At 39.6% G+C, this 27556-nt stretch overlaps 2 protein-coding genes across 4 annotated transcripts; both read left to right on the top strand.

The window, feature by feature from the left end:
• Positions 1–3379: 3379 nt before the first annotated feature.
• LOC103710045 lies at positions 3380–7248 on the top strand. Of its 3 annotated transcripts, XM_008795629.4 has the most exons (4): positions 3380–3590; positions 3718–3751; positions 4024–4522; positions 6675–7248. In XM_008795629.4, exons 3-4 carry the CDS (start codon positions 4069–4071, stop codon positions 6722–6724), a joined length of 504 nt encoding a protein of 167 aa, XP_008793851.1. In that variant the 5' UTR covers positions 3380–3590; positions 3718–3751; positions 4024–4068; the 3' UTR covers positions 6725–7248. The 3 variants fall into 3 exon arrangements, with proteins under 3 accessions (XP_008793851.1, XP_038984043.1, XP_008793852.1); XM_008795630.4 differs by lacking the exon at positions 3718–3751 and having other exon boundaries at positions 3382–3590; XM_039128115.1 differs by having other exon boundaries at positions 3380–4522.
• Positions 7249–19628: 12380 nt separating this feature from the next.
• On the top strand, positions 19629–21773 carry LOC103710046 (RING-H2 finger protein ATL46-like). Its single transcript, XM_039128114.1, has 2 exons — positions 19629–19929; positions 20357–21773. The coding sequence occupies exon 2, from the start codon at positions 20414–20416 to the stop codon at positions 21617–21619; it is 1206 nt and encodes a 401-aa protein (XP_038984042.1). The 5' UTR covers positions 19629–19929; positions 20357–20413; the 3' UTR covers positions 21620–21773.
• The last annotated feature ends 5783 nt before the right edge of the window (positions 21774–27556 follow it).

Genomic DNA, 27556 nt, shown 5'->3' with positions numbered 1-27556 from the left:
GATATCCATGAAGTGCAAATAGTATAAATATAGCCTCCCACTATCTTTCGTAAGCCCAGATCCTACCCTTGTATAACCACAAACTCAGATCTTGACGAGAAAAAACGAAGAAGCTTCCAAGAAGAATTTTCTCTAGTATTTTCTCTTGAAGGAGACATGTCAAAATACTACCAATGCTAGACGAAAATCAAATATTACAAAACTAGAAAGCAAGATCAGCTATAGACGTCCATAAAGTAGATCTTATATAATTCGCCACATACGTTGCCATTCAATCAGCAGCGCTATTCATCTCTCTATAAATATGCAAAATCTCAAAAAATCGTAAAGATTATAATAATTTCCATATAAAGTAGAATGACACTTACACTCTGAATGAGTCGATCAGAAATTCATCAGATAACTATTATAAAGTCACATTCTAAACAAATCTATAAAGCCTGTAACATATGTACATTATAATTGAGACCCTCTCATGCTGCTCTCAACTCAGCCCTCTAACCGTAGTATCAAAAACTGTAACACCAATTGAGGCCACCATCAAAATTGATCTTGATGAAACAGGAGATGGTGGCTCTCAAGAGAAATAAATTATTCTGAAAGACATAGAAACTGCGAAAGAAGTGCCACTTCGTCACTCCAAGATTATAGCCGTTGAAAGGATCTTCAGAGGATTGCAAGGTTGTCATCTCATGCGCCCATCTGGTCATTGACATGCACCCTTTGGCCATTATAAGCAATGGTTTAATGATTGATTGCTTTAGATCAAGTCTGAATTCCACAGCGGTGGAAAGAAATTGCCTCCACTTATTCATATTTATTTGGAAGATGTTATGTTGTTATATGCCAGGAGAACATTTGAGAAATTATGGCTACTTGTAATAAAAAGATTGAGATGTTTGGTTATATGGAAAATTAGGAACGGGCTGGAAGAAACTAAGATGCTCTTCCAGTGCTGAAGGATGCGGTAGCGGAGATGGTGATTGTCTCATATGACAGCGGCTCCAATCTTCGGCTCTTGACCTTTTTTTTTTCCACATATGTTATTGTTGTTGAGTCGTCTTCCTGTTTTGGGGCCACAGGATCTGTGTTGTCTCTTTATAAACCTTCACCAAGGTTAGGTTAGGTGCAAATTATTACTAAGCATTGCCATATTCTTATTTTTATGTTACACAACAAAATTAGTAATTATACCTGACAATACAAGACTAAAGTTGGCGAGATATGTCATGGATATGGGAGGTCGCAACTCTCCATGGTGATTGGCATATTGTTTTAGCAGATTTGAAGAAACTAATCTTCACATTATGATCATTTAGGATGGTACATTTTTTACAGAGGCTAACAACGGACTAGATTGCTTCATTTGGAGCCGATGATATGCAGAGATGGCAAAAAGTCAAAAATGGATCAGATTGGCCACTCCATACTTGCTTTGAGATATGATAGAGCGGATAGAATTAGACAGAATAGATTGGATGGATCGGATCGGATAAAGCTGTAAAAAATATATTATTATTATTTGGTATACAAATCAATTTTTGAGAAGAGAATTGTGAAGAGTTATATATATCTTGGTGGGGTTTGGAGCATATTTTACTATTATCCATATCCATCTCGAATCCCCTGTGGGTTGGATAAATAGCATCCTATTATGATCGGGCTAGGTTGGAAATCTGATGGGGTGGAATAAATTGTCATTTCTAACCACACAAGATCAGCACTTTAAGATTCTACCGCATTGGGTTCAATGTCATTGTGGGACTTATATCCAGAAAACCATCCCATGATCACACATTTATTGTTAAGCTGGTGAAGTGCCAATGTTCAACACTACATCATAACAAATGTTTAATTTTACTAGGTGAACAGCCGGTCCGCTGCATATTATATTGCGAGGTAAGTTTTTACTCAACAAAAATAACCTACATCGGTGTAATTATGTAGGAGTAACTTTTATTATGAGGAAAGGAACTCCATGGGTTCATGCACTTGTTTTAGGACAATGATAAGTTTAACACACAAGAACAAACAAGTTAATACATATGGGCAAACCTACGCACTTATACAAGTTCACTGTATAAGGTTTTTTTTTTTTCGCCCTTTTGCTAGCAGAAAGGCTAGGATCCCCTACATATTATATTATTAGGTAAGTTTTTATCCAAGGGAAATAACCTATACCAATATATATTATATAAGATTAACTTTCATTTCAAGGGAAGGAACTTGAACATATTGGTAGCAAATTTAATGCACGTGGACAAACAAGTTCAATGCATATGGGCAAACCCATGGCTATGAAAAGACTCCTACATCTTTGCTAAAATTCATTCTACAAGTTAGTGGTGAAGCTATTCACAAAAAGATATAAAAAGAGAATTGAAAAGGTGGATGGTGAAAATTTAAGACGGACCAATTTGCTTGATTATATATCTTTTGGAAAGTTGGATTAGAGAAGAGATGGAAGGATTAGGATTAAAGGAAAGAGCCTGATTTAAGGGTGATTTTATTAGATCTTTCCCTTCTCACAGAGATAGGTGATATAAAAGTTGGATGAATATTTAGGATATTATAGGAGAGGAAGAAATGAAATGTTAATGTGAATATTATTGGAATTAAGGGGAGAGTTTTAAGGTTATTTAAGATTTTTAGGATGCATATAAGGATCAAACATGGCACCAAATTTAAGCCAATGTATGGTTATGATTTGGCTTTTAATTAACCCGTAATTTGCCATTGCACAAGAATTGCTGCATTTAACGCCGCAACTAAATCCAGTACACAACCAATTCTTTCGGCTCTCCCCAAACCGGTTCCAGTGGGAATCTGGCCAACCAAAAAAACAGGGGACGGTTCGGACCAGTTCCGACTCGGATCGGGGAAAATACGAACGGGGGGCTTTCCCGTAAAATCAACCCCCGACGAAGGTCAATTTAGTCATTAAAAATTCAGCGGCAACAGGCTACAGCCGTTCCATGCACTGACGTGGCAGTTCCTTGCACCGCAAGTGCACGCAATCATTGCACGCGGTAGCTTCCATGCTTCCCTAATTAATTACTAAATGCACCTGGCACCCGTTGATCGGATTGCTGGGGTATACGGACGGCCGATTACTGTTGTCGCATATAAATATCTATGGGATGATTGGGTCGAAAACATTTCTATGGGACACTCGAAGGAGGGGGATTCCATCCGAGTCTTATGATTGTGGGTGCGTGGGGCCCGCCATCGACGGACCCGATCTTCCTGGATATCTGGCCGCGAAATCTGGGCAGTCGATGATTTCGCGGAATCCAAAGATACACAGCTGATCAGATGGCTATAAATGGGGGCAATGAGGCCGACACACGGAGGAGTCCACGAGCGAAATTTGCTTCCTCACCGGCTCACGTCTCCTCCTCTCTCCTCTCTCTCTCTCTCTCTCTCTCTCTCTCTTTATTTTTCTCTAACCTCGGCAACTTGGGGGAAGGGGGGAGCCGGGGATCGCCAACGGGGACCTCGGGGGAGGGCGTCGATGGGCTGAGGGCCGCCGCGTCTTGGGCGGAGGAGAGGCTTCGGTTGCTGTATTTGGTTCCAATTCGAAGAGCCAGGCAAGCATCGGGTTTCGCCTGGATAAGTTTTCGTGATTTTACGGTGTTTTCCCAAAATAAAATTCTTAAACGGTTAGGGTTTTATATTTGTCTTGAATTTTGTTTTATTTCGTTTTGTTCTGTACAGGAAGAGGGGAAAAAGCAAGGTCTTGTCTTGCCTGGTATGATTTTTTGGTTTCTTTCAGGGGATTATTGAATGTTTTGGTTTCGCTTATGGAGGGATTTTTGATAATTATGCTGATTTTGTCATGTTTTATGTTATTCGAGGGGTCGTTTTGATAGAAAAGGGGTTGGTTTGATTGGTTTGGGGAGGAAAGTTTGTTTTTTTATTGCGGGATTTTATTCGATTGGGTGATTCTTTTCATCTTTAGTCACATTGCTTTCCTTCCATTATTTTATTTGGAGCGAAATTGATCATAAAGGAGGTTTTCAGATTTGTGGCGTGGTTGGGCCAAGGCGAGGGTTTTTCTGAGGGAAAATGGCCTTGGCTTTTGCCCGTGTTTCTTACTGGCTTTGGGGCGGGAAAGATCTCGAAGCCCGGAACAATTCTTCTCAGAGTTCTTCTCCGGATTTCCTTTCGGGATTTGGGGAGCCGGATTCCTTGAAATTCCGACCTGTTGATGGGCCTAAGATGCGGTCGCCGTCGAGAAGAATTAAGAGGAAGTGGCATAGCCGGGAAGAGCGGAGGATCGACAGGGAGTACGATATCGTCCTTGTCCCCTCGGATGGAGGATGCATGTCGGGTTCTGAATCCGATGATTCGGATTGGTCGATTGGGTGGTTGGAGCCTCATGCCCCTGACTTCCAAAGTGAAGCGGAGAGCAGCTTCGCTGTCCTGGTCCCATGCTATGGGCGTGGTCGCTGTGAGCAGCCTGAGAGGTTGAAGACTCATGTCCTGGGTGTTGGTGACCTCATGGATGATAATCTTTCTGGTGAGAGACAAACCATGACTTCTTGTTAAAATTCAGCTTTTTTTAATTTTATTTTATTGTACCTGTTGCGTAGAAGTAAAGTTTGAGCTTCTTATTTCATAGGTCACATTTAGTTCCTGATGCCTTTATCTGGTTTACCTAAAAGAATACCCGAACTCATGGCTATTGGCAATACGTGAATTGACTTTATCTGGTTTCTTTAAAGAATGCATACTAATATTGTGTTGGTGCTATTTGAGAGCTTCTGTTACAACCTAATTTGCATGGTATGAGCGCCGCTATATATGTTTTATGTGCCACTTCTCCACAGGAATATATGCCTTTGCCCTTCCTCTTGTAAATGCAGCAGGCCTTTGGATATTTGTTCCAGTTTCTTCTGTTCTACTTGGCTGAGCTTCAAATTTTTTCCATTGATTACTTAAATTGAAGGCCAGGGTTTAGGTCTGCTGTGCAGCAGAAACAAAAAAAAAATGCACTTGAGCTGGATGCTGTTCAGGGAAGACCTTGAAATTCATTCATAGCTGATGATGGCTTCCGCTTAGAATTGCCACAGCATTGCTTGCATCATCTGCCATGCGCTAGTCTCGAGGTCTGTCTTGAATGGTATCACGCTCCATTTGAAACTCTTATTTCCATTGTGCAGTGAATATAATGTGCATCCAGGGGCCAGCAACAAGAAGGAACCTTCTTTATGTCTACCTATTGTTTATGGGTTTCTCCTGGCAAAATTTCCTTATGTGTTTGTTAAATTTGAGTTTCCTCCCCTTCCTGCTAATAACTTGCTTTGTGCTGTCTGCCGAAAAGAAAAAAAATGGAAAAGGAAAAACCTTAATCAACTCCATGCACATCATTAATCAAGATAATTGCTGTTGAGCTGTTGAGCTAGTCTAATGCAAAATATCTGCCTTTTCAATTTGCTTATGTAAAGAATCCTCAAATTGATGCATGAAGCAGACTGTACAAAAATGGGTTAAGGCTTGTTGATTATGAAAGAATGCTTGATGGCAGTTTGCCCAGTTATCTTGTCTTGAATCTTCGGAATGTAGTATATTGGGAGGGTTACTTATAGGTTGCATGAGCTTAAACTGTTACATATATGGTAGCACTCTGCCACATTTTTATAGTTTTCACGACAAGCTCCTTTCTTGATTAAATCTGCCATAGCTTGGAATTTGTAGTGAAATTGTAGAGGATTTAATGTAGGTTGATAGCCAGTTGTAAAATTCACTCAATCCTTCCATGGGGCCTTCTCAAGTTTTGAGCTGTGCTCTATAGCCAACCTTTATGCATGTGCATGCATACATCCACATATACATCTCTGAGTATCTTGTGTTGATAGGCATGGTTATGTGGTCATCATATATCTGCTAGATAAAACTAATAGCATCATAGAATTGGATAGATGTTAGTAGAGGAGCATTGGGCGTTTGTGAGCCTTCTGATATTTAAAAATATTTTTTTGAAAAACTTCAGAGTCTGATAAATGTTCTCCGGGGTCGCAAAGCTTGTGTTTTTCGTGAGAGTTCTGCATTCCATTTTTTCCGGTGCATTCGGAGTGCGAATTGCAAAATCAAGGTAATTGAAGAAGGTAATTTATAGCCTGTCTTTACCCTGTCACATGGAGTTTCCTTTGCCTGCCCTGTTTGTTTCTTCGTGACTGTAATTCTATGGAACTTTTATCTATTTCATATTAGACATATAATAATTTTTATACAACATGAGACTGGTTTTGGAATAGAATTGTTCAACCATTAGTTTTGTTTTTCAGTTACCGCCTTTCTTGCTCTGAACTGCTGCATGTAATGTTCTCTTTCTAATGATTTAGTTTTTCTTGTCATTGGTTTTTTTAAAAAATTCTTCTTGGTGCATGAAATTGGGCTGAAAATTGTTGGCATTTGGTCATAGAGTAATCAGTTTTTAGTTGTTTCTGTATTTTAGTGGTTACTACTGAAGATTTTGATAGCTTTGCTGCTAGCCACAAATCATGATTTTGTTACTTTGGTATAGGAGTTTTTAATTCGTTTCTTTGGTGCAGCTCCAACGTATCTTGTAGCAAGGAAAGATAACAAATGCTTGAACAGTATAGGATTGGCACAATTTTATTACGAGGAAAAAGTTGTTCTCTAATGTTCTGTCAAATTTTATTTTGCAGATGGCAAGAATTACATAGAAGAATGGCTCTCTTCTCTTCAGAACACCTGATCTCACAAACGACCTATTTGTCAGCTTGGCCTTATAAGATGCGTTCTTTATCTTTCAAAGATCTTAAAACATTATAAAAAGGAAAAAAAAAATGTATAAGAGAGAGAAGAACATAGAGAGCAATGGGGTGTTGAAATTCCAGCTGGATTATTAGGCTGTGAAGATTCTGAAGCAAACTACTTGTTGTGAAGCAACTAAAGAGAGAGAAGCAGCTGAGGTTAACTGATCCAATTGAAAGTTCTACACATTTTTTTTTAATGGGGATGATTGAAGTCACTAATTGCTTACATTGTTTAACCTCCTTGCTTTCTGCCCCCCATTAGGGATTTGTTGCATTGTGGGTTTGTACATATGGGCATATGTAGTTCTTCTGTAAATATTGCTGTAAATATGGAACCATCCTTGACCAACTATGCTCTAAATAGTCTCTGTTTTAGAAAGGCCAAGCTTCTAGCAGCCTGCAAGGCAGGTTTCTCTGTTTAATACTATATAATTTTATAAACTCTACTAATATTCTTGTTGAATGGGTTGTTTAGTGGCTTGATATGTTGAAAGGATGGTTTGCAAGGCTTTTTCTCATTGATGGTTGTTTTTCTGTGGACATCTTTGTATCTGAAAATGATGCCCTTGCTTTCAAAAGAAAGCATGCAGTTTAATTTTATATGTAAAGTATTCGATAGTGCTAAGCTCATTATCTGCCCTGCCTTTCTGACCGAATCAATCCTTCAATTTGGTCAATTTTGTCTATGCTATTATCCATGTATACTTTGCTAAAAAGGAAGCCTCCCAGAAATCATATAGGATCAGATTGCGGTTGAATTTGTCCTCTCGGCTTTAAGTGCTTTGAACAAAAGAATACTTGATAGATAATTTAAACTACCTTACCAAGTCATTGGTAATCTGAGGATTTTGTTGCCTAGTTTAAGTTCTAACCTCAATATCTGCCCTACCTTTCTGACCGAATCAATCCTTCAATTCGGTCAATTTTGTCTATGTTATTATCCATGTCTGCTTTTCTAAAAAGGAAGCCTCCTTGAAATCCTGAATTTGTCCTCTGGCTTTAAGTGCTTTGAACAAAAGAATACTTGATAGATACATTAAACTACCTTACCAAGTCATTGGTAATCTGAGGATTTTTACCGAGTCACCAGGAAGACGACTATCTTTTTTCTAACAGCCAGGAACTCTGAAGCTTCGTAGCAAGCACCTTTTTCAGTGAGATAATCATATCCAAATTTCTGATAGGCATGAGCAAGTTTGGAGGTCGTACGAAAATGGAAAAAGAGGATTCCGTCATCCGAATGTGACTTATTTACATAAAGTTATCGTTCTTTTTCTTTATAGAAGGTTTTGGTCAGAAATTTGGTGTCAATTTTGTGGACTACTGTCCTGTTAAAGCAGATTATTATTTGTTTTCAAATTTTAATGAGGTTTATTAGAGTTTGGCAAGTATGATGCACATAAGAGGATGTATGTAAGGCTGTGATTCCTTAATTTGAGTAAACTAATTATGTTGTTAGCTGCCATGGTGCTTATTGCTTCACGGCAACAACCTTTTCTGTCATAATTCTAACAAGCTGTTATTAATCATCAGGGCGGTCATACACAAGTTTGAGCAGGACAGGCCATGCTCAAACGGAGCTCAGTTCAATAATTAGTTCCAACCTGATCGAGCTCGAGCTCAGCTCCATCGCAAGCTTGAACTATATTTACAGACTCCTACAAATGACAGGAAGAGCTTCTAAATTTTCAACTTTTATGGAAGAGAGAGGGAGGGAGGCTTTTCCAAAGATTTTAAATCATATTTTAGCTCTTTTCGTATCTTTATCTTTTGAAAGTTTTTTTTTTTTTTTTTCCGGAGAATTCTTTCCATTCAATTAAGATCATCTAGTAGTTTTTCTGTTTCATTGTTTCTTCAAGTTTAGTCTTTTATAAGCAAATTGAGAAGCATCGCAGGGTCAGTTTCAATTTTCTACGACTCTTCTATGTGCCAGCTTCAGGAGGCAATTCATGCTATTGTCGCAAAGCAGCAACAAGTTGGCTCCAAGGCCTGATACCATCAGGCCAGCTCAAATAGAAGACATTGTAGGTGAGGAGTTCGGCTGGAGTGCACATCTATTTGAAGATAATGCGTGTATTCTTAGATGAGCTCAACAAGAAAAAAGAAAAAGTTTAGTCGCATTGTAGAGACTGCTTAGTACCTCTTGGAGGACTCCATGATATGAACTTAGTCAACAATAGCAACAAATTGTTTACACTTTGGAGCCTTCAAATTTGGATCTAAACACTCTCTGAGTTCTGTAAGATAGCAGGGACAGGGAGTTAAAAGTCACCAAGCAACTGTTGCTCTCCATGTTGCTTCCTACCTCCTCACCTCCGGCTCAGTTGGAAGATGATGCACCTAGGCAACTGAGCCTACTGCCTGAGATTCTGAGCAAATATATTAGTTGGCAAGTACATTGCAAGCCACATTTCTGAATTAAATCAAGCTTTCAGCGTGCAATATCTTCAGATAAGGAAATGTAAGATTAACTATTGGGCAACGTTTACATTTAAACCAAGAGAAGCAGACGGTATTATCTTCTCCATCATTGTTATATCCATTGGAAATTAAAAGCCAAGGTTAGTATTCTGCAAACATTCAAGTTTCTTATATCAATCTTTTTTTTTTCTTTCAAATTTTCCCTTGAAACACAGGAAACAGAAACATGTATTACCAGCCAATTGTTCATACTGGTAACTGACACTTTTATTCTTAAAAAAGACAGGTATCAATATCTATTTGCCAGAGAAGCATGTGGTTGCATATGAACATACGGAAGGTAGTAAAACCTTTTTTTTTAAATTTTTTTTTGTAAAGGTAGCTTTAATCTTTGTGCAACAAAGCTATAAACGAGTACTGGGCTCTTTTTGGGAGGCTTGCCTGATGCTATTCTTTGGAAGATGTGCAAGGGAACTTGGTTTTGTGTCACATACGAAGTGGATGGCTGCCCATGCGACATGCGAACTACCCTACCAAACATGGTTAATTCACTGTACTCTTTTAACGGAGCGGCTGAAAAAACCTGAAGCTTTCTTCTGGACTACGTAATAATCAACGGATAGCACGTCTCCATCTCTCTCTCCCCAAGAGCCATAAATGGATTCAATATTTTCAAAGTAAAAACGATAGAGGGCAGATGGGAACATATACTATTTTTCACGCCATTTAAGGAACAAAATGGATGCCAAAAACACTAGCTAACTGTGTAGAGTGTATCGATCAGGCAAAATTTTAGCTTCTGGCAGGAAGCAAACACTGCGGATAATGATGAATACTGACTGTTGCTAGAATGAACTGATGATTTTTTTTTTTTTTTTTGTCGTTGTTATTGCTGCTGCTGCTGTGGCCGTGATTACCACATTTTGAAAGATTTTATAATAGGTTTAACTAATTGCTTCAACCAACAGTACATATATAGGTGAAGATAATTATCAGCGAGGACTGGATATAAATCTATAATTTAGCTTGAGATCAGACCTTGATAAACATGAATTATAGAATTCACCAAGCTACTGAGATTATTTAAAATGAACTGTGCACATGATATGTTGATTGGTCGATATTTTATACATAGTTATAAATTCTGATATCTCTCCTTCCATGCACACAAAGATGTGTGAAGAATTAATCGCTACCAAATTAAAGCCTTTCAACTAGCTGGATATGTCCAAGGAAAAAAAAGAAGCAGAACAACAACTGCATCGTGGATCAAACTCTTGATCACCTCTGTACTACATAATTATTAGCCTTTACAATCGAGAGAAGATTTAACGTACCCTAAAACCGAGGGTCTTTATGAAACCAAAGAAAACGGTACCAAAAAGAGAGAACAGATCTCTTCAACAATGTAAAAACTCTCCACCAAACACCTAACATCAAACAAGGCTCTCAATATATGAAAAGCATCATACATTTGAAGGGTAAAAGAGGAAAAATAATCATCCTTCAAAGTGCAAGACCTCAATCAACTCAAATAATCGCCACAATGAATAAACGTGGTAAACTCAACCCAACTAAATCAATTCAGATCAACAAACGAACGTCAAATAATCTGCGACAGCAAGCTCAAATAAATATATCTATACACCATTTATATAGCAACAATGACAACAACTAATTATATAAGAACAACTAATTATATAAGAACACTAGTGATCAACTAGCGGCACCTATCCATAGATCATGGCATGTGCAACTTGGAAAGGGCTCTCAACACATGCACTTGCAGCCTCAGTAGGAAGATGTACTCGGCGGTGCGCACGAGAAGCTGCTCGGCCTGCAACTCCCTCCCGCCCGGCACGAGCCTCTGGAGCTCCGTCACCTTCCTCCGCACTGACCCGTGAAAGGCCTGCCTCCCTTTCCGTCGGCGGCTTGCAGCGGCGATCCCGCGCCGCGCCACCTTTCTTAGCCCGGCCTCCTCTCGCCGTGGCCTCTTCATTCGAAGAAGGTGGTGGAGAGCAATTTGGAGGGGGGAGGGAGGGGAAGGGGGGTTGGGTGTGAAGGAAGGAGAAGAATATGGGAGGAGTTAATAAATAAGATGCGAGGAGAAGCAGAGATATAAAGAGGGGAAGGAGAGGGCTTGGCCATGTGCGCCACCCCGGCTTTGGCCTGGCCCTGACGGCCTTTTGTCGTTTTGCTGGACGAGGGGACCCACGTCGTAGTGCCACGTCATATCCGGTGCACGTGTCTGACAGCTCTCAGACGCGGAGTTCGTTGGGGGTCTAGTCCTGGAAGGCCTGCAGGTCGTTCCACGTGGCAGCAGGTGGTATGTGTACGACCTGGTTGTCAACCTTGGCTGCCATGGGAGGCCATGAGGGTGGTAAGAATTAACTATAGTGTGGAGATGATACGGTAATATGGAAAAAAATATAAAATTTTTGTTTTAAAAATTTTGCAAGTATAAGTTTTTTATATTGTTTTTATTAGAAATAAGAAAATTTTGAAAAAATAGAAAACAAAAATATAGCACCAACATGTTCTTAGCCTTGATTTCTATATTTTATTTTTAAAAAATAAAAAATAAAAGAATGCCAAATAGATTGTTCGTAATTGCTCTCTCGCTCTCTGTCTATCTATTATCTATCTATTTATCTATCTGTTAATCAAATACATGAAACTTGGAATTTTTGAATCTAATTCATTAATGGCCAAATGTGCTGCAAAGTCAAGACTTAAAAAGAAATTTATGATTAATGAATAACTTTGAGGCATATATTTGTTAACAAGGCTCTTGTGTAGTGAGATTTCCGGATAGAAAAGTGATTCCTACATCTAACATTCATGTATATCACTCTTTTGGATGCATCACCACGATGATTATTAATTAGCTGTCAACTTAACATTTAAACTTCTTGTTTTTCTATGGAGCATGCTGAATTCACATATGAATTTATACAGGAAAGCTAGTTAGTTGACCTAACTAAATACATTATTTGATGGCACTAAAACATGATATGAGTACAAATTGTTGCATTGCTTGTAGTTCCAAAAATTGGGATGGAAGAAAACTTGGTAGAAATCAAATCAGTGCGAAACTCGAACTTAAGTTATTGGCATCAACATCCAAAAACTTCAACAACTGCGCTAATAGGCACCCCTTATATGATAATTACTTGTAATTGAGTAACATACTTCACCATTAGTAAGCGTTTCAAATTTGATGCTGTCCAATTCATTAAAGATAACAATATAGTGCTACGTTCTCAAATTTCTTTCCTTATTGAAGTAAAAAAAAGAGAAGAAATCTAAATAATAAACCAGTCACTTATTTTTTTAGAGGGGAGGTGATTATAATTTTTTCAGCAATTTAGCTTTTTCAGTTTTTCTTTTTTAAGCAACATAATATAGTTACATACCATGAAGCATTAAATCTGCAAATCAAGTAACAATATTCAATATTGCTTTCTTTATTGCAGCAAATATAATTCCATGTTGATTATTTAATTGACATAGAGCTGGTTTTACACTTGTATACATATTACATATAGTTTTCAGTTATGATCCATACAATAAGACTATATATCATTTTGCCGAATATAATTTGGTTAAGGATCGATGGTAAGTTAGGACATCAAAGTTAGTTCAAACTGGATCGAAATTCAAGCTCCATATGTTAGGTCGAACTGATTTTTCCAAGGTCCTGAAAAGTATATTTTTCCTTTAATTTTGACCGATAGGAGTGAGCGCAAAAATTTTCCATTAGTTTAAAATAGCATGAAGTAGTAGTTTGACCTACAAGAGTACCATGATATCAGAGATTTAAAAATCTTAAATGGCTTGCATTTTTTGTATGGCATAGGAAACTACATATAGACATAACATGCACCATGATATATAAATGTATCCCATAAGGAACCGACTTTTCTAAGTTGTGCCTAAGCTAAGCCGGATTGCCTAATCCCAACCTGTCAATTTTATTCAAACTTTAGAGATCGAGCTTGTGAATCGTCAATCTGTTCAATCTCTTAGCACCATCCTTTACATCCTTCTATATATATAGTATGAGAAAGCATGCATCCGGACGCCCACTTGAGGATGGCAGTATTTAATCGATGACCAAACATACATATGCAGCGTTTCAAAAACTGGCATCCAAGCCTCGTGGCTCTAATGGCGAGCGAGCCAATGAATACTGTTTGCCTCCATGGCCTTGATGGGGACTCTACGATACCAACTGCAACCGTGTGGTCCTTCACGATCCACCATTAATTTCACAAAAATCCAAACAAACTACACTTCATCATCCCAGTAACACCGCCCGGGGGGTAACTCATCCGTGCACCTTCTATCAGAATAAGCGACCAATATCACTCCTCTTCATGTGGCTGCAATGATAGCAGGTAACCGTCATACTGCAGCAAGATCATGGACATTCATTGCTCCAATTTGGTGCAGAATTATGTAGAGATGGTAGGGTGGAGGGGACCATAAGGAGTGGAACATGGCCAGCTCCGGGAGGGAGGACGAGTGTGCATGGAAAAGTAAATAAAAGGCGTTTTTGCTGTGGAAGGCATGCACTGATGCACCCCACGAGGATGGGAGGAGTCATATATGGCCCTGGCCCTGGCCCTGGCCCTTAGCTCTTGTAATTGGAAGGGGACGGAGCACATGAAAGCACATGACATGGCCCCCTCCCTCAGCCCACGTCATATGATCGCAGCTCACAGGACTCACCACCCTTTCCTCTTAGCTCTCATCCTCGCATTTGCTTTTCTGACGGCAAGGTGGCCGCTCGATCCTAGTCACGGCTAGGAGTGTACCAATATAACCCAGGAATTTAAGAACTCTGGTATCATTGAGGGCCAGCCTTCGAGGGATATTATATTTAAGGAACTAAACAAAGAACGGCTTAAATATATGGTACCCATTCTTATTAGAAGAGTAAGTGCAAATCAATTTTCTATGAAAAAGCTTCTATTAGAGATAAATGGAAAGATAGCCGGTAGCTGTAGGGTCAGCTAGTTGGCATCCAACTTTAGATGAGAGAAGTCCCGGGTATGGGTGGTGTTGGCCAATAACCCCACCATATTATTTCAGATAATGCAATCTGTTAGTGATGGTCATGTTATTTTTTTTCCTTGTTTCAAAGTGGAGAAGATTACCATTCTCTATTAAGGTCAGGAATATTGCTCTTTATTTTTCATTGTGCAGCAAAGGATTTAGAATTGTCAAGGTTCATAAGAAATGAAATATTTAGCCAAAGAGGTTATTAGGTCCAACACTTATTGACCTGATGGCCTGTCTTTCCGTTCAGCGCAGTTAGGATTAATCTCATGCATATCAGAAATCATGGATTTGTACATAACTAGCCTTGAGCATTACATGAATCTGATGTCAATGCAGATATTGTTTAGTTATACTAGCTTGGAAGAACTATCTTCACTTGATTTTAGCCAATGGTGGGGAAGGGTGCAGAAGAGACATCCTCAAGACTTAAATATCTTCAACGATCTATGGCTCCCGCTGCAGGAATGCTGGTGTCAATAGTGTCTTTAGCATGAATGTGTGCGTGTGTGTGTGTGTGTGTGTGTGAGAGAGAGAGAGAGAGAGAGATAGAGAGAGCGCTGTGCATGCCCAACACCAACTAATGCCATGTTCTCTAATCATGCCTTGCCTACAGATGGAAACACAGCTGGGTGACAAGCTTGGTAGGGAATATCTTGTGCTTGGCCTTGTGTGGCCCTGCATCTTTTCCCTACCTCATAGGACTCTTGCCATGCCTGCCATCATATCTCTCACCAGTATTATCGCATATCTCTCAACTTTCCTAGCCCTTACCAAAGGGAAAAAAATGGAAAAGAAAAAAAAGAGAGAGCGAGAGAGAAAAGAATAGAAAAGACAGCGTGCCACTCATTATTTTCTCCATGGCCATGCAAGAGTGTTCCTCCTGCCTTCAAAACTTCGGTGCTCAAGCACATGCGACGCGCGTGCGTCGGGATACAAACCCTTCTTTGCTGTCACGACCAGCCAGGCCACATGCGATGGCATTTGGCCTCATGTGCACATCCGTGCTTGCATGTGCTCGTAGCTTCTTCCATATCATGAAAGACTTGCACCAAAGTATCACACATGATCGAGCACTTGGTGCCCATGGCACCTACAATGGCATCAACATGGTTGAAGGTTTGCTTCCCTGAAAAGTTGGAGCAGAAATTGAAATGGCACATGGGTGAAGACACCACATGCATGAAACCTTGGCATTGCCGGTGCTTTTTAATTTATCGATCTGCCGATGCTTAAAAGCATCGCAGGATGATGCCCCGATGCTTCACATATGGATCTGAATTTAATTATTCATGGCTCGAGAGAAGGTCATGTGGCTTGACATTAGTGCAGAAGCAGGTTAGATGCACACTGGCATCCTAGGGGGTGTCCACGATAGCTATTAGTAATATGGCTCAGATGCACGACACTTATTAGTGTCAATTAGGCAAATTGGTGCACTTTTGCATTGAATGAAGCAGACTTATAGCAAATCTAGGCCAAGCAGTATGCAACTGTTATTACTTTAGTTCATCTGATGATATATTGTCAATCATTTGTGCCGGTAATTATCTACGTGCACCTAAATTGGTTCCTTTATTTGCAGAAATCAATTACAGATTGCGCGAGCAATCTGGCCTAAATTAGTCGAGGGATGCATGCTGCTGCGTGCAGTGATCTCTATCTCAGGGTACAAGTTAGAATCTAAACCCATTGCCAAAAGTATCTACTAGAATTTCAATATGTGCCAATAAAATGATGTCCGCCAATGTGTGTGCGCGTGAGAGAGAGAGAGAGAGGAGTCCCTAACCAGAGCTGGTTCAAGTCCTAATGTTGGACCTAGTTCGGGGTGGTTCAAGCTCGCTTCAGGCACTAATTTTGACTGGGTTTGGACATACAATGGTGGATCTAGATGAGTACCTTGGTGCCCTTTTCAGACTCCCGATCCCGATGGAGTATGTTTCGCTATTGCTTTGGACCAAGTTGCACTGCTCCCTGCTTGCTCCGGTGCATGAAACCATGCACGAGGGCAGCTCCACGTGCATGTTGGAGCTATCATGTAGAAGGACATTGATGCAAGAATAAACTGGATGCAGAATTGACAACCAAAGGATGGTTATAGGTATAACTCTCCAAATGAAAAAAATTGTTATACCAATTGGGTGGCTAAGAAGAAAGGTATTATCTTTTTGTTGCATAAGAAGTATATGTTGTATGAAGTAGGGGCCAAACAAAGGTCGTTTTTGAATCTTCTTTAGTTAGAGAAGCCTATTGGGCTGGATGAATCAGGCATTAAGTTGTTGAAGACATAGCAAATTCCGTGCAAAATCAGGTAGTTTTTTCTCTTTTTTTTTGGTTAATGGTTTGATTTATATATGTATGTATATATATAGTTTTGGGAAGGAGGCACGCCAAGAGGAAATCCTTGTCACTAGCTAATGTTTAAGATCCTGCATAGAACTCTTCAGGAAATGCTGCTCGAGAAAAGGTATAGGAAAAGACTTATTACTAGCATATGACTGTCTCTTGACATCAAGGAGAGTGGGGATATGACATGAGGAATTTTAGGTAAATATATAGCCCATGGACTTGGAGGATATATTAAGCTTAAACAAAACCATTCATGAAGATCTCTTTCCCATTATTGGGGGTATGATACAAATACAGTAGCATGAGCTAAGCTGTCGAGGGTGCAAAAACTGAGAGCAGTCTCCATTAGACCTTTCACAAAATAACTGCGATGAAGGGCATTTTTCGAGCACTTTGTCATAGAAGCCAGATTTCAGAGTCCTCCAGGAAGTAGTGTCAATTTGAACAAAATTTTATCATATCAGTATTGTTCTCATTATAGTTTAATGTACTATATATGATGAACTTCAAATTTGCAATAAGGAAAGTGAACTAGACAAACAGTAATCAGAAGAGCGATTTCAATTGCTCACTGCTGACTTTCATCTTGCGTTACAATCTCCAGTAAAGAATATGACATAGTCATGCTTCTTGTGTGTTCGGTATTTGAGAATTTAGATCGGTGAGAGGATGATGCCCTTTTATTGGAATTAATATACATAAAATTTGTCACAAGGATTAATTGAGTAATAAAACAAATGATCAATGATCTAAAGACCAGATAGGCCTAATGGGAAATGTTGAAAGGCCTCATAAATATTTTGATCATGTAATTTTCAGTATAACAGTTGTGTGCATGTGCAAGTTAATTTCTTTAAGATGATGCATGCTCTTAAAAGAATGTCAACTTTGCAAACCAGGTCCCTTGTTTACCTTGTTTTAAGGGTGTGTGTGTGTGTGTATATTTGCATTGAATGTGTTAAAATTGTGCACATGCAGAGAGCCAGAAGATTAAGCCTCACTCTACTATGTACTTGATAGGTGAGATGTACGAATTAATGAGCTTTGATATCGATCTTATCCACAAAAACCTAAATGTTTAGATGGATAGGTTTAAGAGTATATAAGCATTACAAAATTTTTTAATCTATCGGATGTGGGACTATTATTTTTTTAATAATTATTAATAAAAGGATGGGATGGCGTGGATTGTTAGAAACTCAAAAATCAAAGCCACCAGTTTGAATGGGCCAATTGACAAGTTTCAGGTTGCTTATGGTTGGATGTTTGATGCAGTATCTTTTTTAATAAAGATCCAGCCCAGGATTCAGTGCCAACCATTACCCTAGGGTGGCTGGTTCAAGGGAAAAGGGAACCAATCAAGGGGTAGCGCCCTTGCAAATAAGTTCCAAAAGGTGGTCATGGGTTAACATTTTTTTTTTCAGCAGGCAGCATTTTCAAAAATTATAGAGTCAAGACTTGACACAGTTTCCAACAAAAATTAACGGAAAGCAAACTATGCCAGTTTAGGCCGAAGCTATCAGGAGTTGGATTTGTCTCGCAGCAATGCATTGGAGCCAACATCGCACAAGCATATGGTTATCATCTCGGCAGACATCTCAGCTGAGATAATGGCAGACATCTCATATATATATATATACATACATATATTTATATATATATATATTTATATATATATATATATATATATATATAAATATATGTATGTATATCTATATGTATTCATTGGTGTGTATATTCTCTTGTTATCATGAAAAATTAGTATAATTGAGGCTGATATAATAATTTCCTATTTTGGTTGAATTGGTATGGTCAATGGACCGGGCCACAGCAATACTAGGGTTGGTCGAAGGGCCAGGCCTCGACTATCTCAAGCCTCTTCATTGGGATCTACTTAGATAGCACCAACCATGAGACTGGCTATCTCTTCATAAATTGCAGCCGAATGTCCCTCTATTAGTCTATATGCGCCCTTGTTTGAATTTGTTTTCTAAATTCCAAAAGATATTAGTCCCAAAATTGGAGTCAATACAAAAACAACTAGATGCAACGCATGCAAGATGCTGCTATCCTGTGCTGATAAACCTTAGCTAAGGTATAAATAACGTTAAATAGTGACTTAACTTTTGTTTAATTTTGCCAGTACATCATTTAGAATAACAAAAAAACACAATGAAATGTTGAAGGTTTTAGTGAAAACCATCAAAATCTATTCTCCTTTATTCGTGCCATGGATTTGTGCAGTTGCATGTGCCTCTCAAGCCAATAATTATGTTGGAGAGTTTAACAATCATAACTTATAAAATTTTGTTATCAACATTGACTAAGCCAAAAGCTACGAGGTACATCTTTCAAGCAAAGCATCCAAGTTTCAATGAGGAAGGCAGCTTAACTTGAGGGTGTTCAAGCAACCCTTCGACACGCAAGACCTCCACTTCTCCTATTTTTCGCCACCAAGTCCTTTTCATTTTTTCCCTCCAAAAGAAGTCCTTTTCATTAACTGTAGATCATCCTGACCATATGGACTGATTTGATGAATCTGAGCCGTCCATTTTTTCTAAACCCTGATCCGTATGCTGATGTCACCACAGGTCAAGGTTGCGTCATCCTTCCGTGCCTTGACAGTTTATACAAACAAAGTCGCATGTAGCAGACTCACGTTCTATAGTTCTACAACGATGTCCAAAAGACACCCTTGGTGCCTTCTATTTATTAAGCGCTTTTCTGCAAAAAGCCCTCAACAAACATGGTTTCTTTAATAAGCTCCTCGGACTTAATAGTCGTTAGCAAATTTTTTATTTTCCTCCGGATGAGGTTATGGACTAAACTGGGAAACAAGGCCGTTAGTTTATGTCAGAATGAAATTTGAATGTACTAGTTAAAGACAAACAGTTGAAATCTGCAGCTAGTTAATAATTGAAACTTTGTCAGGGGGTTATGTCTAAAAATCTTTTTATTTTTATGGTGAGGACAAAACCACTCTTCTTCCTGTCCAACCTCAAGCGGAAAACCACCTTGGGCTTCGGAAGAGCTCCCACCACCCCGCCCCCAAAACGCTCTCCTTGCTCCTTTCCTCCTCCCAGTTTTTTTTCTTTTGTTTTTTTTTACTCTGAAAAAATAATATATGGCAATAAACTCTACTATTTTGGAAGGAAAAGAATAAGATTTCCATTGTCCCCTTGAGGGTTTGGTTTCTTTCTGCAGCCAGAAACAAAGGCAGCTAACCATAGGAACCAGAAAGTGAGAGACCCCAGCAAAAACTTAAAGAAGGTCCCAACTACTCTCTAATGGAGGACTATCCAAACCAGAGGTAGGCCACCAATTCCACTCTTAAACAAATAAGCCCTCTCTTTCCCCCTCATTCGACTCTCTTGCTGTCCAACTGATGTGAGGGTGGGAGGAAAAAAAAAAAGAAGCAGCTTTTTTTCCTCTAAAGCCGTAGCAGTTTATTACACATGTGCTTGGGATTGTATTTTTAGCTCAAAAAAATTTGAACTTTTAGCCTTTCCTCTTCTGTATTGGCATGCCTCTTGCTTGTATGATTCGGATTTCAACTAAATGCTGGAAAAGGACCTCTCTGTTTTTTGAGAAAGACTGAGCTTTTTTCTTCTTCCTTCTTCTCCATCTGTGATCTGGATTTGATCTAAATTTTTTGAAAGAAAGATCATTCTTTTGGTCTGCTTTCACCTCAAATGAGATGGATTAGTTCTCTAACCTTGAAAAGTTTGAATTTTTAGCCTTCTCCAGCTCCTGTTCTCGGATGACTTGGGCCTGGTCCCAAACTACGGAAGGAGATGGTTGTTCTATCCTCCGCATCCCCCAGAACCGCTTCGGTACTGCCCCAAACCAAGAGAAAAATTGGATTTTTACCTCCTTTCCCATCTCCCCAACTCCATAGCTTTCTGAGGGACTCACTCCCATTGTCCTCCTCCCAGCCCCCACCATCCCCACCATCCCCCAGCGGTAAAATAAGCCCTGCAGTCCTCCTAATCATAGTAATCCTGGCGGTGATCTTCTTCATCTCTGGCCTCCTCCACCTTCTGGTGAGATTCCTCATCAAGAAGCACCCATCTGCTTCCTCTTCCAGCCACTCTAATGGGCACCAGGCGGCGGCGGAGCTCTCGGGCTCGGAGGCCCTCCAGCGGCAGCTCCAGCAGCTCTTCCACCTTCACGACTCCGGCCTCGACCAGGCCTACATCGACGCGCTGCCCGTCTTCCTCTACAAGGAGATCGTCGGCGCCAAGGAGCCTTTCGACTGCGCCGTCTGCCTCTCCGAGTTTGCGGCCAATGATAAGCTCCGCCTCCTCCCCTTCTGCGGCCACGCCTTCCACATCATCTGCATTGACACCTGGCTGCTCTCCAATTCCACCTGCCCTCTCTGCCGGGGGGCGCTCTTCGTGCAGGGCCTGTCGATGGAGAACCCAATTTTCGATTTTGAGGAGTCAAGAGAGGAGGGCGGCTTTGTAGGGGACCGGGAGGATGGCTTCTCGGTGCCTGGAGGTCAGAAGCCGGCGGAGGTGGAGGAGATTGCTGCTGAGATGAGAGTGTTCCCAGTGAGGCTTGGGAAATTTAAGAACCCGGGCGATAGAGATGGTGGTGCTGGTGGTGATGATGTCGATGGTAATGGCAATGTTAGAGGTAATGTGAGAAGAGAGGAAGGAGAGAGCAGCAGCAGTAGTTTGGATGCAAGGAGATGCTACTCCATGTGCTCTTATCAGTATGTTCTCGGGGAGGCAAATCTCCAAGTGTCTCTCTGCACTGGCTCTTCTAGGATTGGAAATGGTAAAGGGGTCCGGGGAAGGGGAGCTTGTGGAAATTCAACAAGCCATGAGGTTTGGGAGGGGAAGAGGCTAGGGATAGCTAGCAAAGGTGAAAGCTTTTCAGTGTCAAAGATCTGGCAGTGGTCTAACAAGAAGGAGGGGAAGCTCCCAATCTCTTCATTTGCTTCCTCTGTGAACGGGGGATTGCCATTGGCTAGGAGAGGTGTTGGCGATACATGAAACATGCATGTACTGTGATTATTGTTGTTGTCTTCTCTTCTCTTCTCTTTTCCTTTTTTTTTTTTTTGAAGTCTCAGTTGTGGTTATTCAACCTCAGCATCAAAATTCATATTTATCCCTTCTCTTTGCTTTGATTTATTTATATTTCTTTGCATGTTACAGTTGTAGTATTGTTAGATGGATTTTTCAGAGAACAGCTAGTTGGTGACCAGAAGATGGTTCTGCAGTCTGATAATTTGGATTACCCAGGGCTTAATTATTTTGTGGTGATCCTTAAGTTTAATTACAAGCCATCCACGGATATATATCTACCTTCTAGAATCCAGACCACCTTTGGCGTTTATTAGTTCCCTTTTGCTTCTGGGTACTCAGAGACCGGTGATGCAGAGCTCAGACTGCCCTGATGTTTGTAGCCTTCTCCTTGTTCTGATCTCAGAGCTGCAGCTCCATCACTGATTGAAGATTTAAAACATCTGTCAATGCGCCTCGCTATATCAGCTTTTTTTTTTTGTTATTTTTTTTATTTCCCCTTGTGTTTGTTGTTTCTCTTTCTTCCATGAGATAATGGAAATATGTGAAAAATTTACGGTGCAATCTTGTGATGAAAGCCCTTGATATGATGTCTGATATAAGAGTTCTTTTCCTTCTCATTGCTATTGCCAATTCTTGAACATCCATTTGAGTGGCATCAATTCCCTCCCCCTTACCCCAGAAAAACAGTGAAAGCACCAGAAGGTCCAGAACCAGCCTTCAGTAATTTTTGTAAAGATAGGATTACCAGTTCATGCTTTCTTAGGTTGAGCAAAACCATATCTTGCTGCCGGCTACCTAAAGCCGCTAAATTTTCTTGCTTATTCCTTCCCATTACCTAGTTCTTAACCCCACCTTTAGATTCTCCACATGTACATAAGGCTCCTATATATCTTGAGAAGAAATCGGTTCTTAGATAGATTTCATCCCTTGTTTATATAAATTATTTTGAGATTTACTCCTTTTGATCTACACTTCTGGATCATGGAGGTATAAGAGTTACAGATTTATGCTCCATATTATCTGGAGGGTTTCGGAAATTTGCATAAATGCAAGAATTTAATCCTATAAATCGACGATTTCAGATATTCAAAACCTGTGTTAGTTATAATCATCGATCTCTTTTCTCTGAACCTATCCTTTAATCCCTGCTTTGTTTGATAATGGTGAGTAGATAGAACATAGCATGGATAGATAGAGAGAGATAAATAGGAATAGAAGATGAGAGGGCAGGTAGGATCCGGTTGCCACTATTTCCCCTTAAAAGGTTGATGACACGGCATGACAGATTAGCAGGCCACGTCAGCATGGAAGCGTTGCACGTAAGAGAAGTTTTGTGGGAATAGAATATATGTTATGGCAAATATCAGATAAACAATTGTAAAGAATACAAGAGTTTTCTCTGACTTTAGGCAGGAAGCAGTGAGCGCAGCTTATGGTGGATCAACTATTAACAACGTCCCTTTCGTTGGTATAATTGGTTCAGGCAGACTCCGAGCCCTACAGATTCTATTGATGATCTTGCCAATCGAAGATAGTGCATTGGCCACTGAAAGATCACTTTATCATGGATATGTTGTTCTAGATGTTCCAAGTTACAGCTTTACCTTTGGGTGGGAGGACAGGGCAAGAGATTCCATGGTGTTAGGTGACAAGAAATACCATTAAATCTCATTTTAAAGTTCGATTTAGAAGTATAACGTTTGTGGTGAAACGATAGTATGCAAATGCTATGAGTAGGAACAGGGGATGTATCTTGACGAGAATTAATGTCTTGGCAGAACTAATGCACTAGATCTCATCAGAACTAATGTCAGCTGGTAGGAGTTATAACAACTATTAGCTTTAAAGCAACTTCAAATATCACTATACTATTTGTTGCTTTGTTGAACCGCTCAGGAAGAAAGAAGTAATTAATCTTTTCCACTCATCCAGCTCAATTTTTTTAAGAAAAAATTCAGAAAATGGAAAAATGAATAAAAGTAGGATCATGGATAACAAAACCAAGTTATAAAACCTCTAAAATTCGAGACAGATACTTTTTCTAGTTAAAAGAGTATACAACTTTTCTAAAATTAATATAACTAATAGGAATAATCATGAAAAGTTAAAATCCTACGAGAAGTAGATCTCGATTTTTACATCAATTTTATCTTCAACCGCTTTATCTATTCTTTTCATATTAGAAAATATGTCTAGTCAAAATCTTTTTCAAAAAGAAAATTTTATATTGATTGGCCTATTTCGAAGCTCAAATGATGTCATTTGGCCATGATTGCTCGATACATTTTACCCTTAGGCCGGTAAGGAAATTTGGAAGCCACGGAATAGTTTGGATTAGATAGTTTTGTGGATAGTTGGTTTCTTTGATAACCGGTGGACATTTTATGTGTGATAATGCATGCATATTATGGATGTAGTTGGACAAAAAATATATATGCAATTACTCCAGATCCTGATCAGTCACTACATGAAGAGCCTATCCAACATACCACTTAAATGTATCTTTTTCCATCACAATTATCATAGTGAGGCAGCTCAGTAGTTTTATGTGCATCTTTAGGTTTCACTTTCATGGTTTGGGAAACCACAGTGGCAAGGTAGCCCCACCCCCTTGTGTCAACAACCTCATTCAACGCAAGGCCTTTGGGTTTCTTGCGGACTTCTGTCCAAAGAAAGTTCAAGGCAATTTGGAGGACAACCCAACGTGGTTTTGGGGAAAGGGTACTCTGTGGGACTCGTTCTTGCACTCAATAAAGAATCCATCCGGCTTGGGTGCCAAGTCCTTTTCTGTCCATTATCTTCTTCTAGGTGCCTGACTAATAATGGCACTTTGGTTCACTGACGCTTGCTCCATATTCCGTTCTTAAAGCCATGGCTCCACTCTAAGACAGACAGGAAAAAAAAGATTCTGGAGTCCAATGCTAACCGAATTGTTGGACAAATTCTTACGACAGAAACCTTAGTTCAGACAGAAACAAAAGAAATAGTAACCGTTCCTTCCAATGCCAAGTACTAACGTTGTTTGCATTCAATTTCTACTGGATTCTTTTTTATGTCTTTGCTTCTTTCATCTTCCACCTTTTCCCGAAAGTTTGTGCTTTGAGGACAAATCTTTTCAATCTGATATTCTTTTCTCTTTTTTCATCTTTCTTAAGTTTGTTTGTAGAATCTTCAGTTTTTCTTTCGCATGATTTAAAGGAAAAGAATAGTGGACAATCAAAAACCCAATGATAATTTTCCATGATGAACTACTGTGCATACAAAAATTAATTGTTGATCTACCAGCTATAACAAAGTGGTCGATAAAATTACATAATTTTATCGGACAAATTTTAATTAATAACTTAAGTCTTGATGCTTGGAGAGATCATGGGTGGCTTCTTCTCACTTGTACAAAAGGTTACATTTGGATAGGTGATTTATGGAATCAACTGACAAAGAGGGAGTTATTGGGATAACAAAAAGTTATTGGTGCTGGCAACCACTAGGAATCAACAGGAAGGGAGTTACCAAGATAAGAATCCACCTAGAAAATGGGAAATAACTACCAATTTACATGAAGAAGGCTCCATTTGAGAACCTTGAGAGAATTTTGCATCAAGAACTTTGATTTAACATTTAATATAAAATCTCATCCCATCTTGGACAAGATCGATAGAGCATCGAGAAGGTTATGCATCCTTGGCCCTTGCCGGCACATCAAATTCTCCAACATGATGACCATTCCACCTTGGATGTCTTGTACTCAATTGCTTTTTTTTTTAATGTAATCAACCTTTATTTATCTGTTTCTCTACATGTAAGTTACTACAACCTTATTTGTTTTATTTCTTTGCATATTCTCATCATATTAAAAAATTTAAATTCTGTTATTAATGCAAAGTCGAACCTAGTCTCCTAGCGACCTAATTCTATTGATTGATCTAATCAATTTGGCATGCCAGCAGCCTAATCGACATCTAGTTTTAGTTTCTCAGGAAATAAAGGATGAACTTAGACTAAAACAAATCGACTGGATTCTCCTCCAATTCTGCTGTAAATACCAACTAAAATCACTTGTTAGTACTTTTTGCATCATGCTTATAGGAAGCCGAAGTGCTCTTCTTTCAAGATTATGTTCACCTATTCATCAATATTGCGTCGCTACTGCTAAAACTTACCATGACAAGTATGATAATCTTCAGAAATTAATCACTTGAAGTAAACTTTCGAATATTGAAGGGTAAGGACCTACCCATGTCCTATAATATTATTGTTAACTATAAGCAGCATTTAATAAATTCAATTAGGAATTTCCAAAATGACTTAAAGCTTTTGTAAAAATCTTCACCGTTGTTATATCCTTTGATGATAGGAGCTTCATTGCTCGTGGATCCAAGGGTGAGGACCTACAAGGAACGAGATGAGACTCGTATTGGCGAGCTCTTTATTGGAATAGCTGCAGAATAAGTGCCAATCTTGTAAGCTTTCACTAAGAAACAGAAGAAAAGATGGGAGTACAGAATCTGAATACTTGCATTATCTTTAGGGTTCTAAGAAGAGATTGAATTGGATCACTAATTTGTCTGTTTTGATTCCACTAGTAGCCTTGAGATTGGGACATCATGTATTATCATGTATTAATTAGTTATTATTCATTGATGAGGCATGCACGAGTAAGTTGTCTCGAATTTGAAATCTATCCTCCATCTTTTTTTGAGAGGATTCTATTCTCCATCATTTGTTGTCAGTTCTATTAGGATATCAAGTCTAGCTGAACCAGTGGCTGAATCATTAAATGGAAATATTTCCTTTCTTCCCTTTTCTTGTGATCGGTATGCTACACAATAAGCAAGCTAAAATTGGTGTTTCTTTTTTTTAAATGACATGCTATTGGAACCTAAACTTCGTGATCTCAAAGTGCAGTTGCATTGTAAAGACTCTGTATTTTTTTTTTTCGAAGATTAGAAAAAATCTTGAGATACTTACATTGCATGAGAAACCTATTGGTTTTAAATAGGTTGAATGATTATGGCTAGGAAAATACTGGGTATTTAGCGAAAGATCTAGGGGGAAAAAAAAGAGGCTATAAGCTCTGGTTTTCCGATAATTGCCGGACAAAATATTTGGACCCCAGATTTACACACTAATCCCTCAACCCCTAATGAATTGCATCAAAAACTGGTTTTACACCTCTTTCGGCCATCAGGGTTGTGGTGGGATGAACTTAGCAAGGCTCATGTCACGTAAACCAATTGAACCCAACACCCCGCCGACGGCCGTTGCGCGGGAGTTCTTCGAGTTCTTCACGGGCGCCGTGGGGCTTCGTCTTGGCCGGCGAGATCGCCACCACCCGCCGCAACCGAAAGTGCCGGGGGTTTGGCCGCCTCCAGCTCGACTTCCTTGTCGCCGCCGACAGGGCCTGCCTCCTCAGCGAATACGTACGGCCTTCCCCGGAGTTCTAGCGCGCCGTCCTCCGCTCCAATGACGACGACATCATCGTCGGGACCGCCGAGACCCGGAACCGCGTCGGGAGGGCTGTGCTCGACGCAGGGTTCTGGTTGCGGAGCGGTTCATGGAGGCGTTCGGCTTGTGGGATCGCGTGAGGGCCGTGATCGTGCCCGAGAGGGAAAAATTTGAGTTTTTTTTCTGGAGGATGGCAGGGAGAGATACAACTCTACAAGCTGGAGGTCACGTTCGGGGATCGGATGCTACTCTGTTGCAGGTGAATGCTTCCATTTAATGCCCAATTAGCTATATTCATATATGACTTTGATTCTGGTTAGGAGTTTCAAGTTAATATATGTATATTTGTATGCAAAAATTGGTTAATATGTGTTCCTTCTTTAGTCCTTGTTCGTATTTATGGAACTGTTTTACATCATGAATTTTCCGCATTTCCTAGTGTTTAATACGGAAAAAAAA

The sequence above is a fragment of the Phoenix dactylifera genome, chromosome 7 (assembly GCF_009389715.1).
Source record: "Phoenix dactylifera cultivar Barhee BC4 chromosome 7, palm_55x_up_171113_PBpolish2nd_filt_p, whole genome shotgun sequence".
Taxonomy (NCBI): domain Eukaryota; kingdom Viridiplantae; phylum Streptophyta; class Magnoliopsida; order Arecales; family Arecaceae; genus Phoenix; species Phoenix dactylifera.
This window is presented reverse-complemented; position numbering and strand designations above follow the sequence as displayed.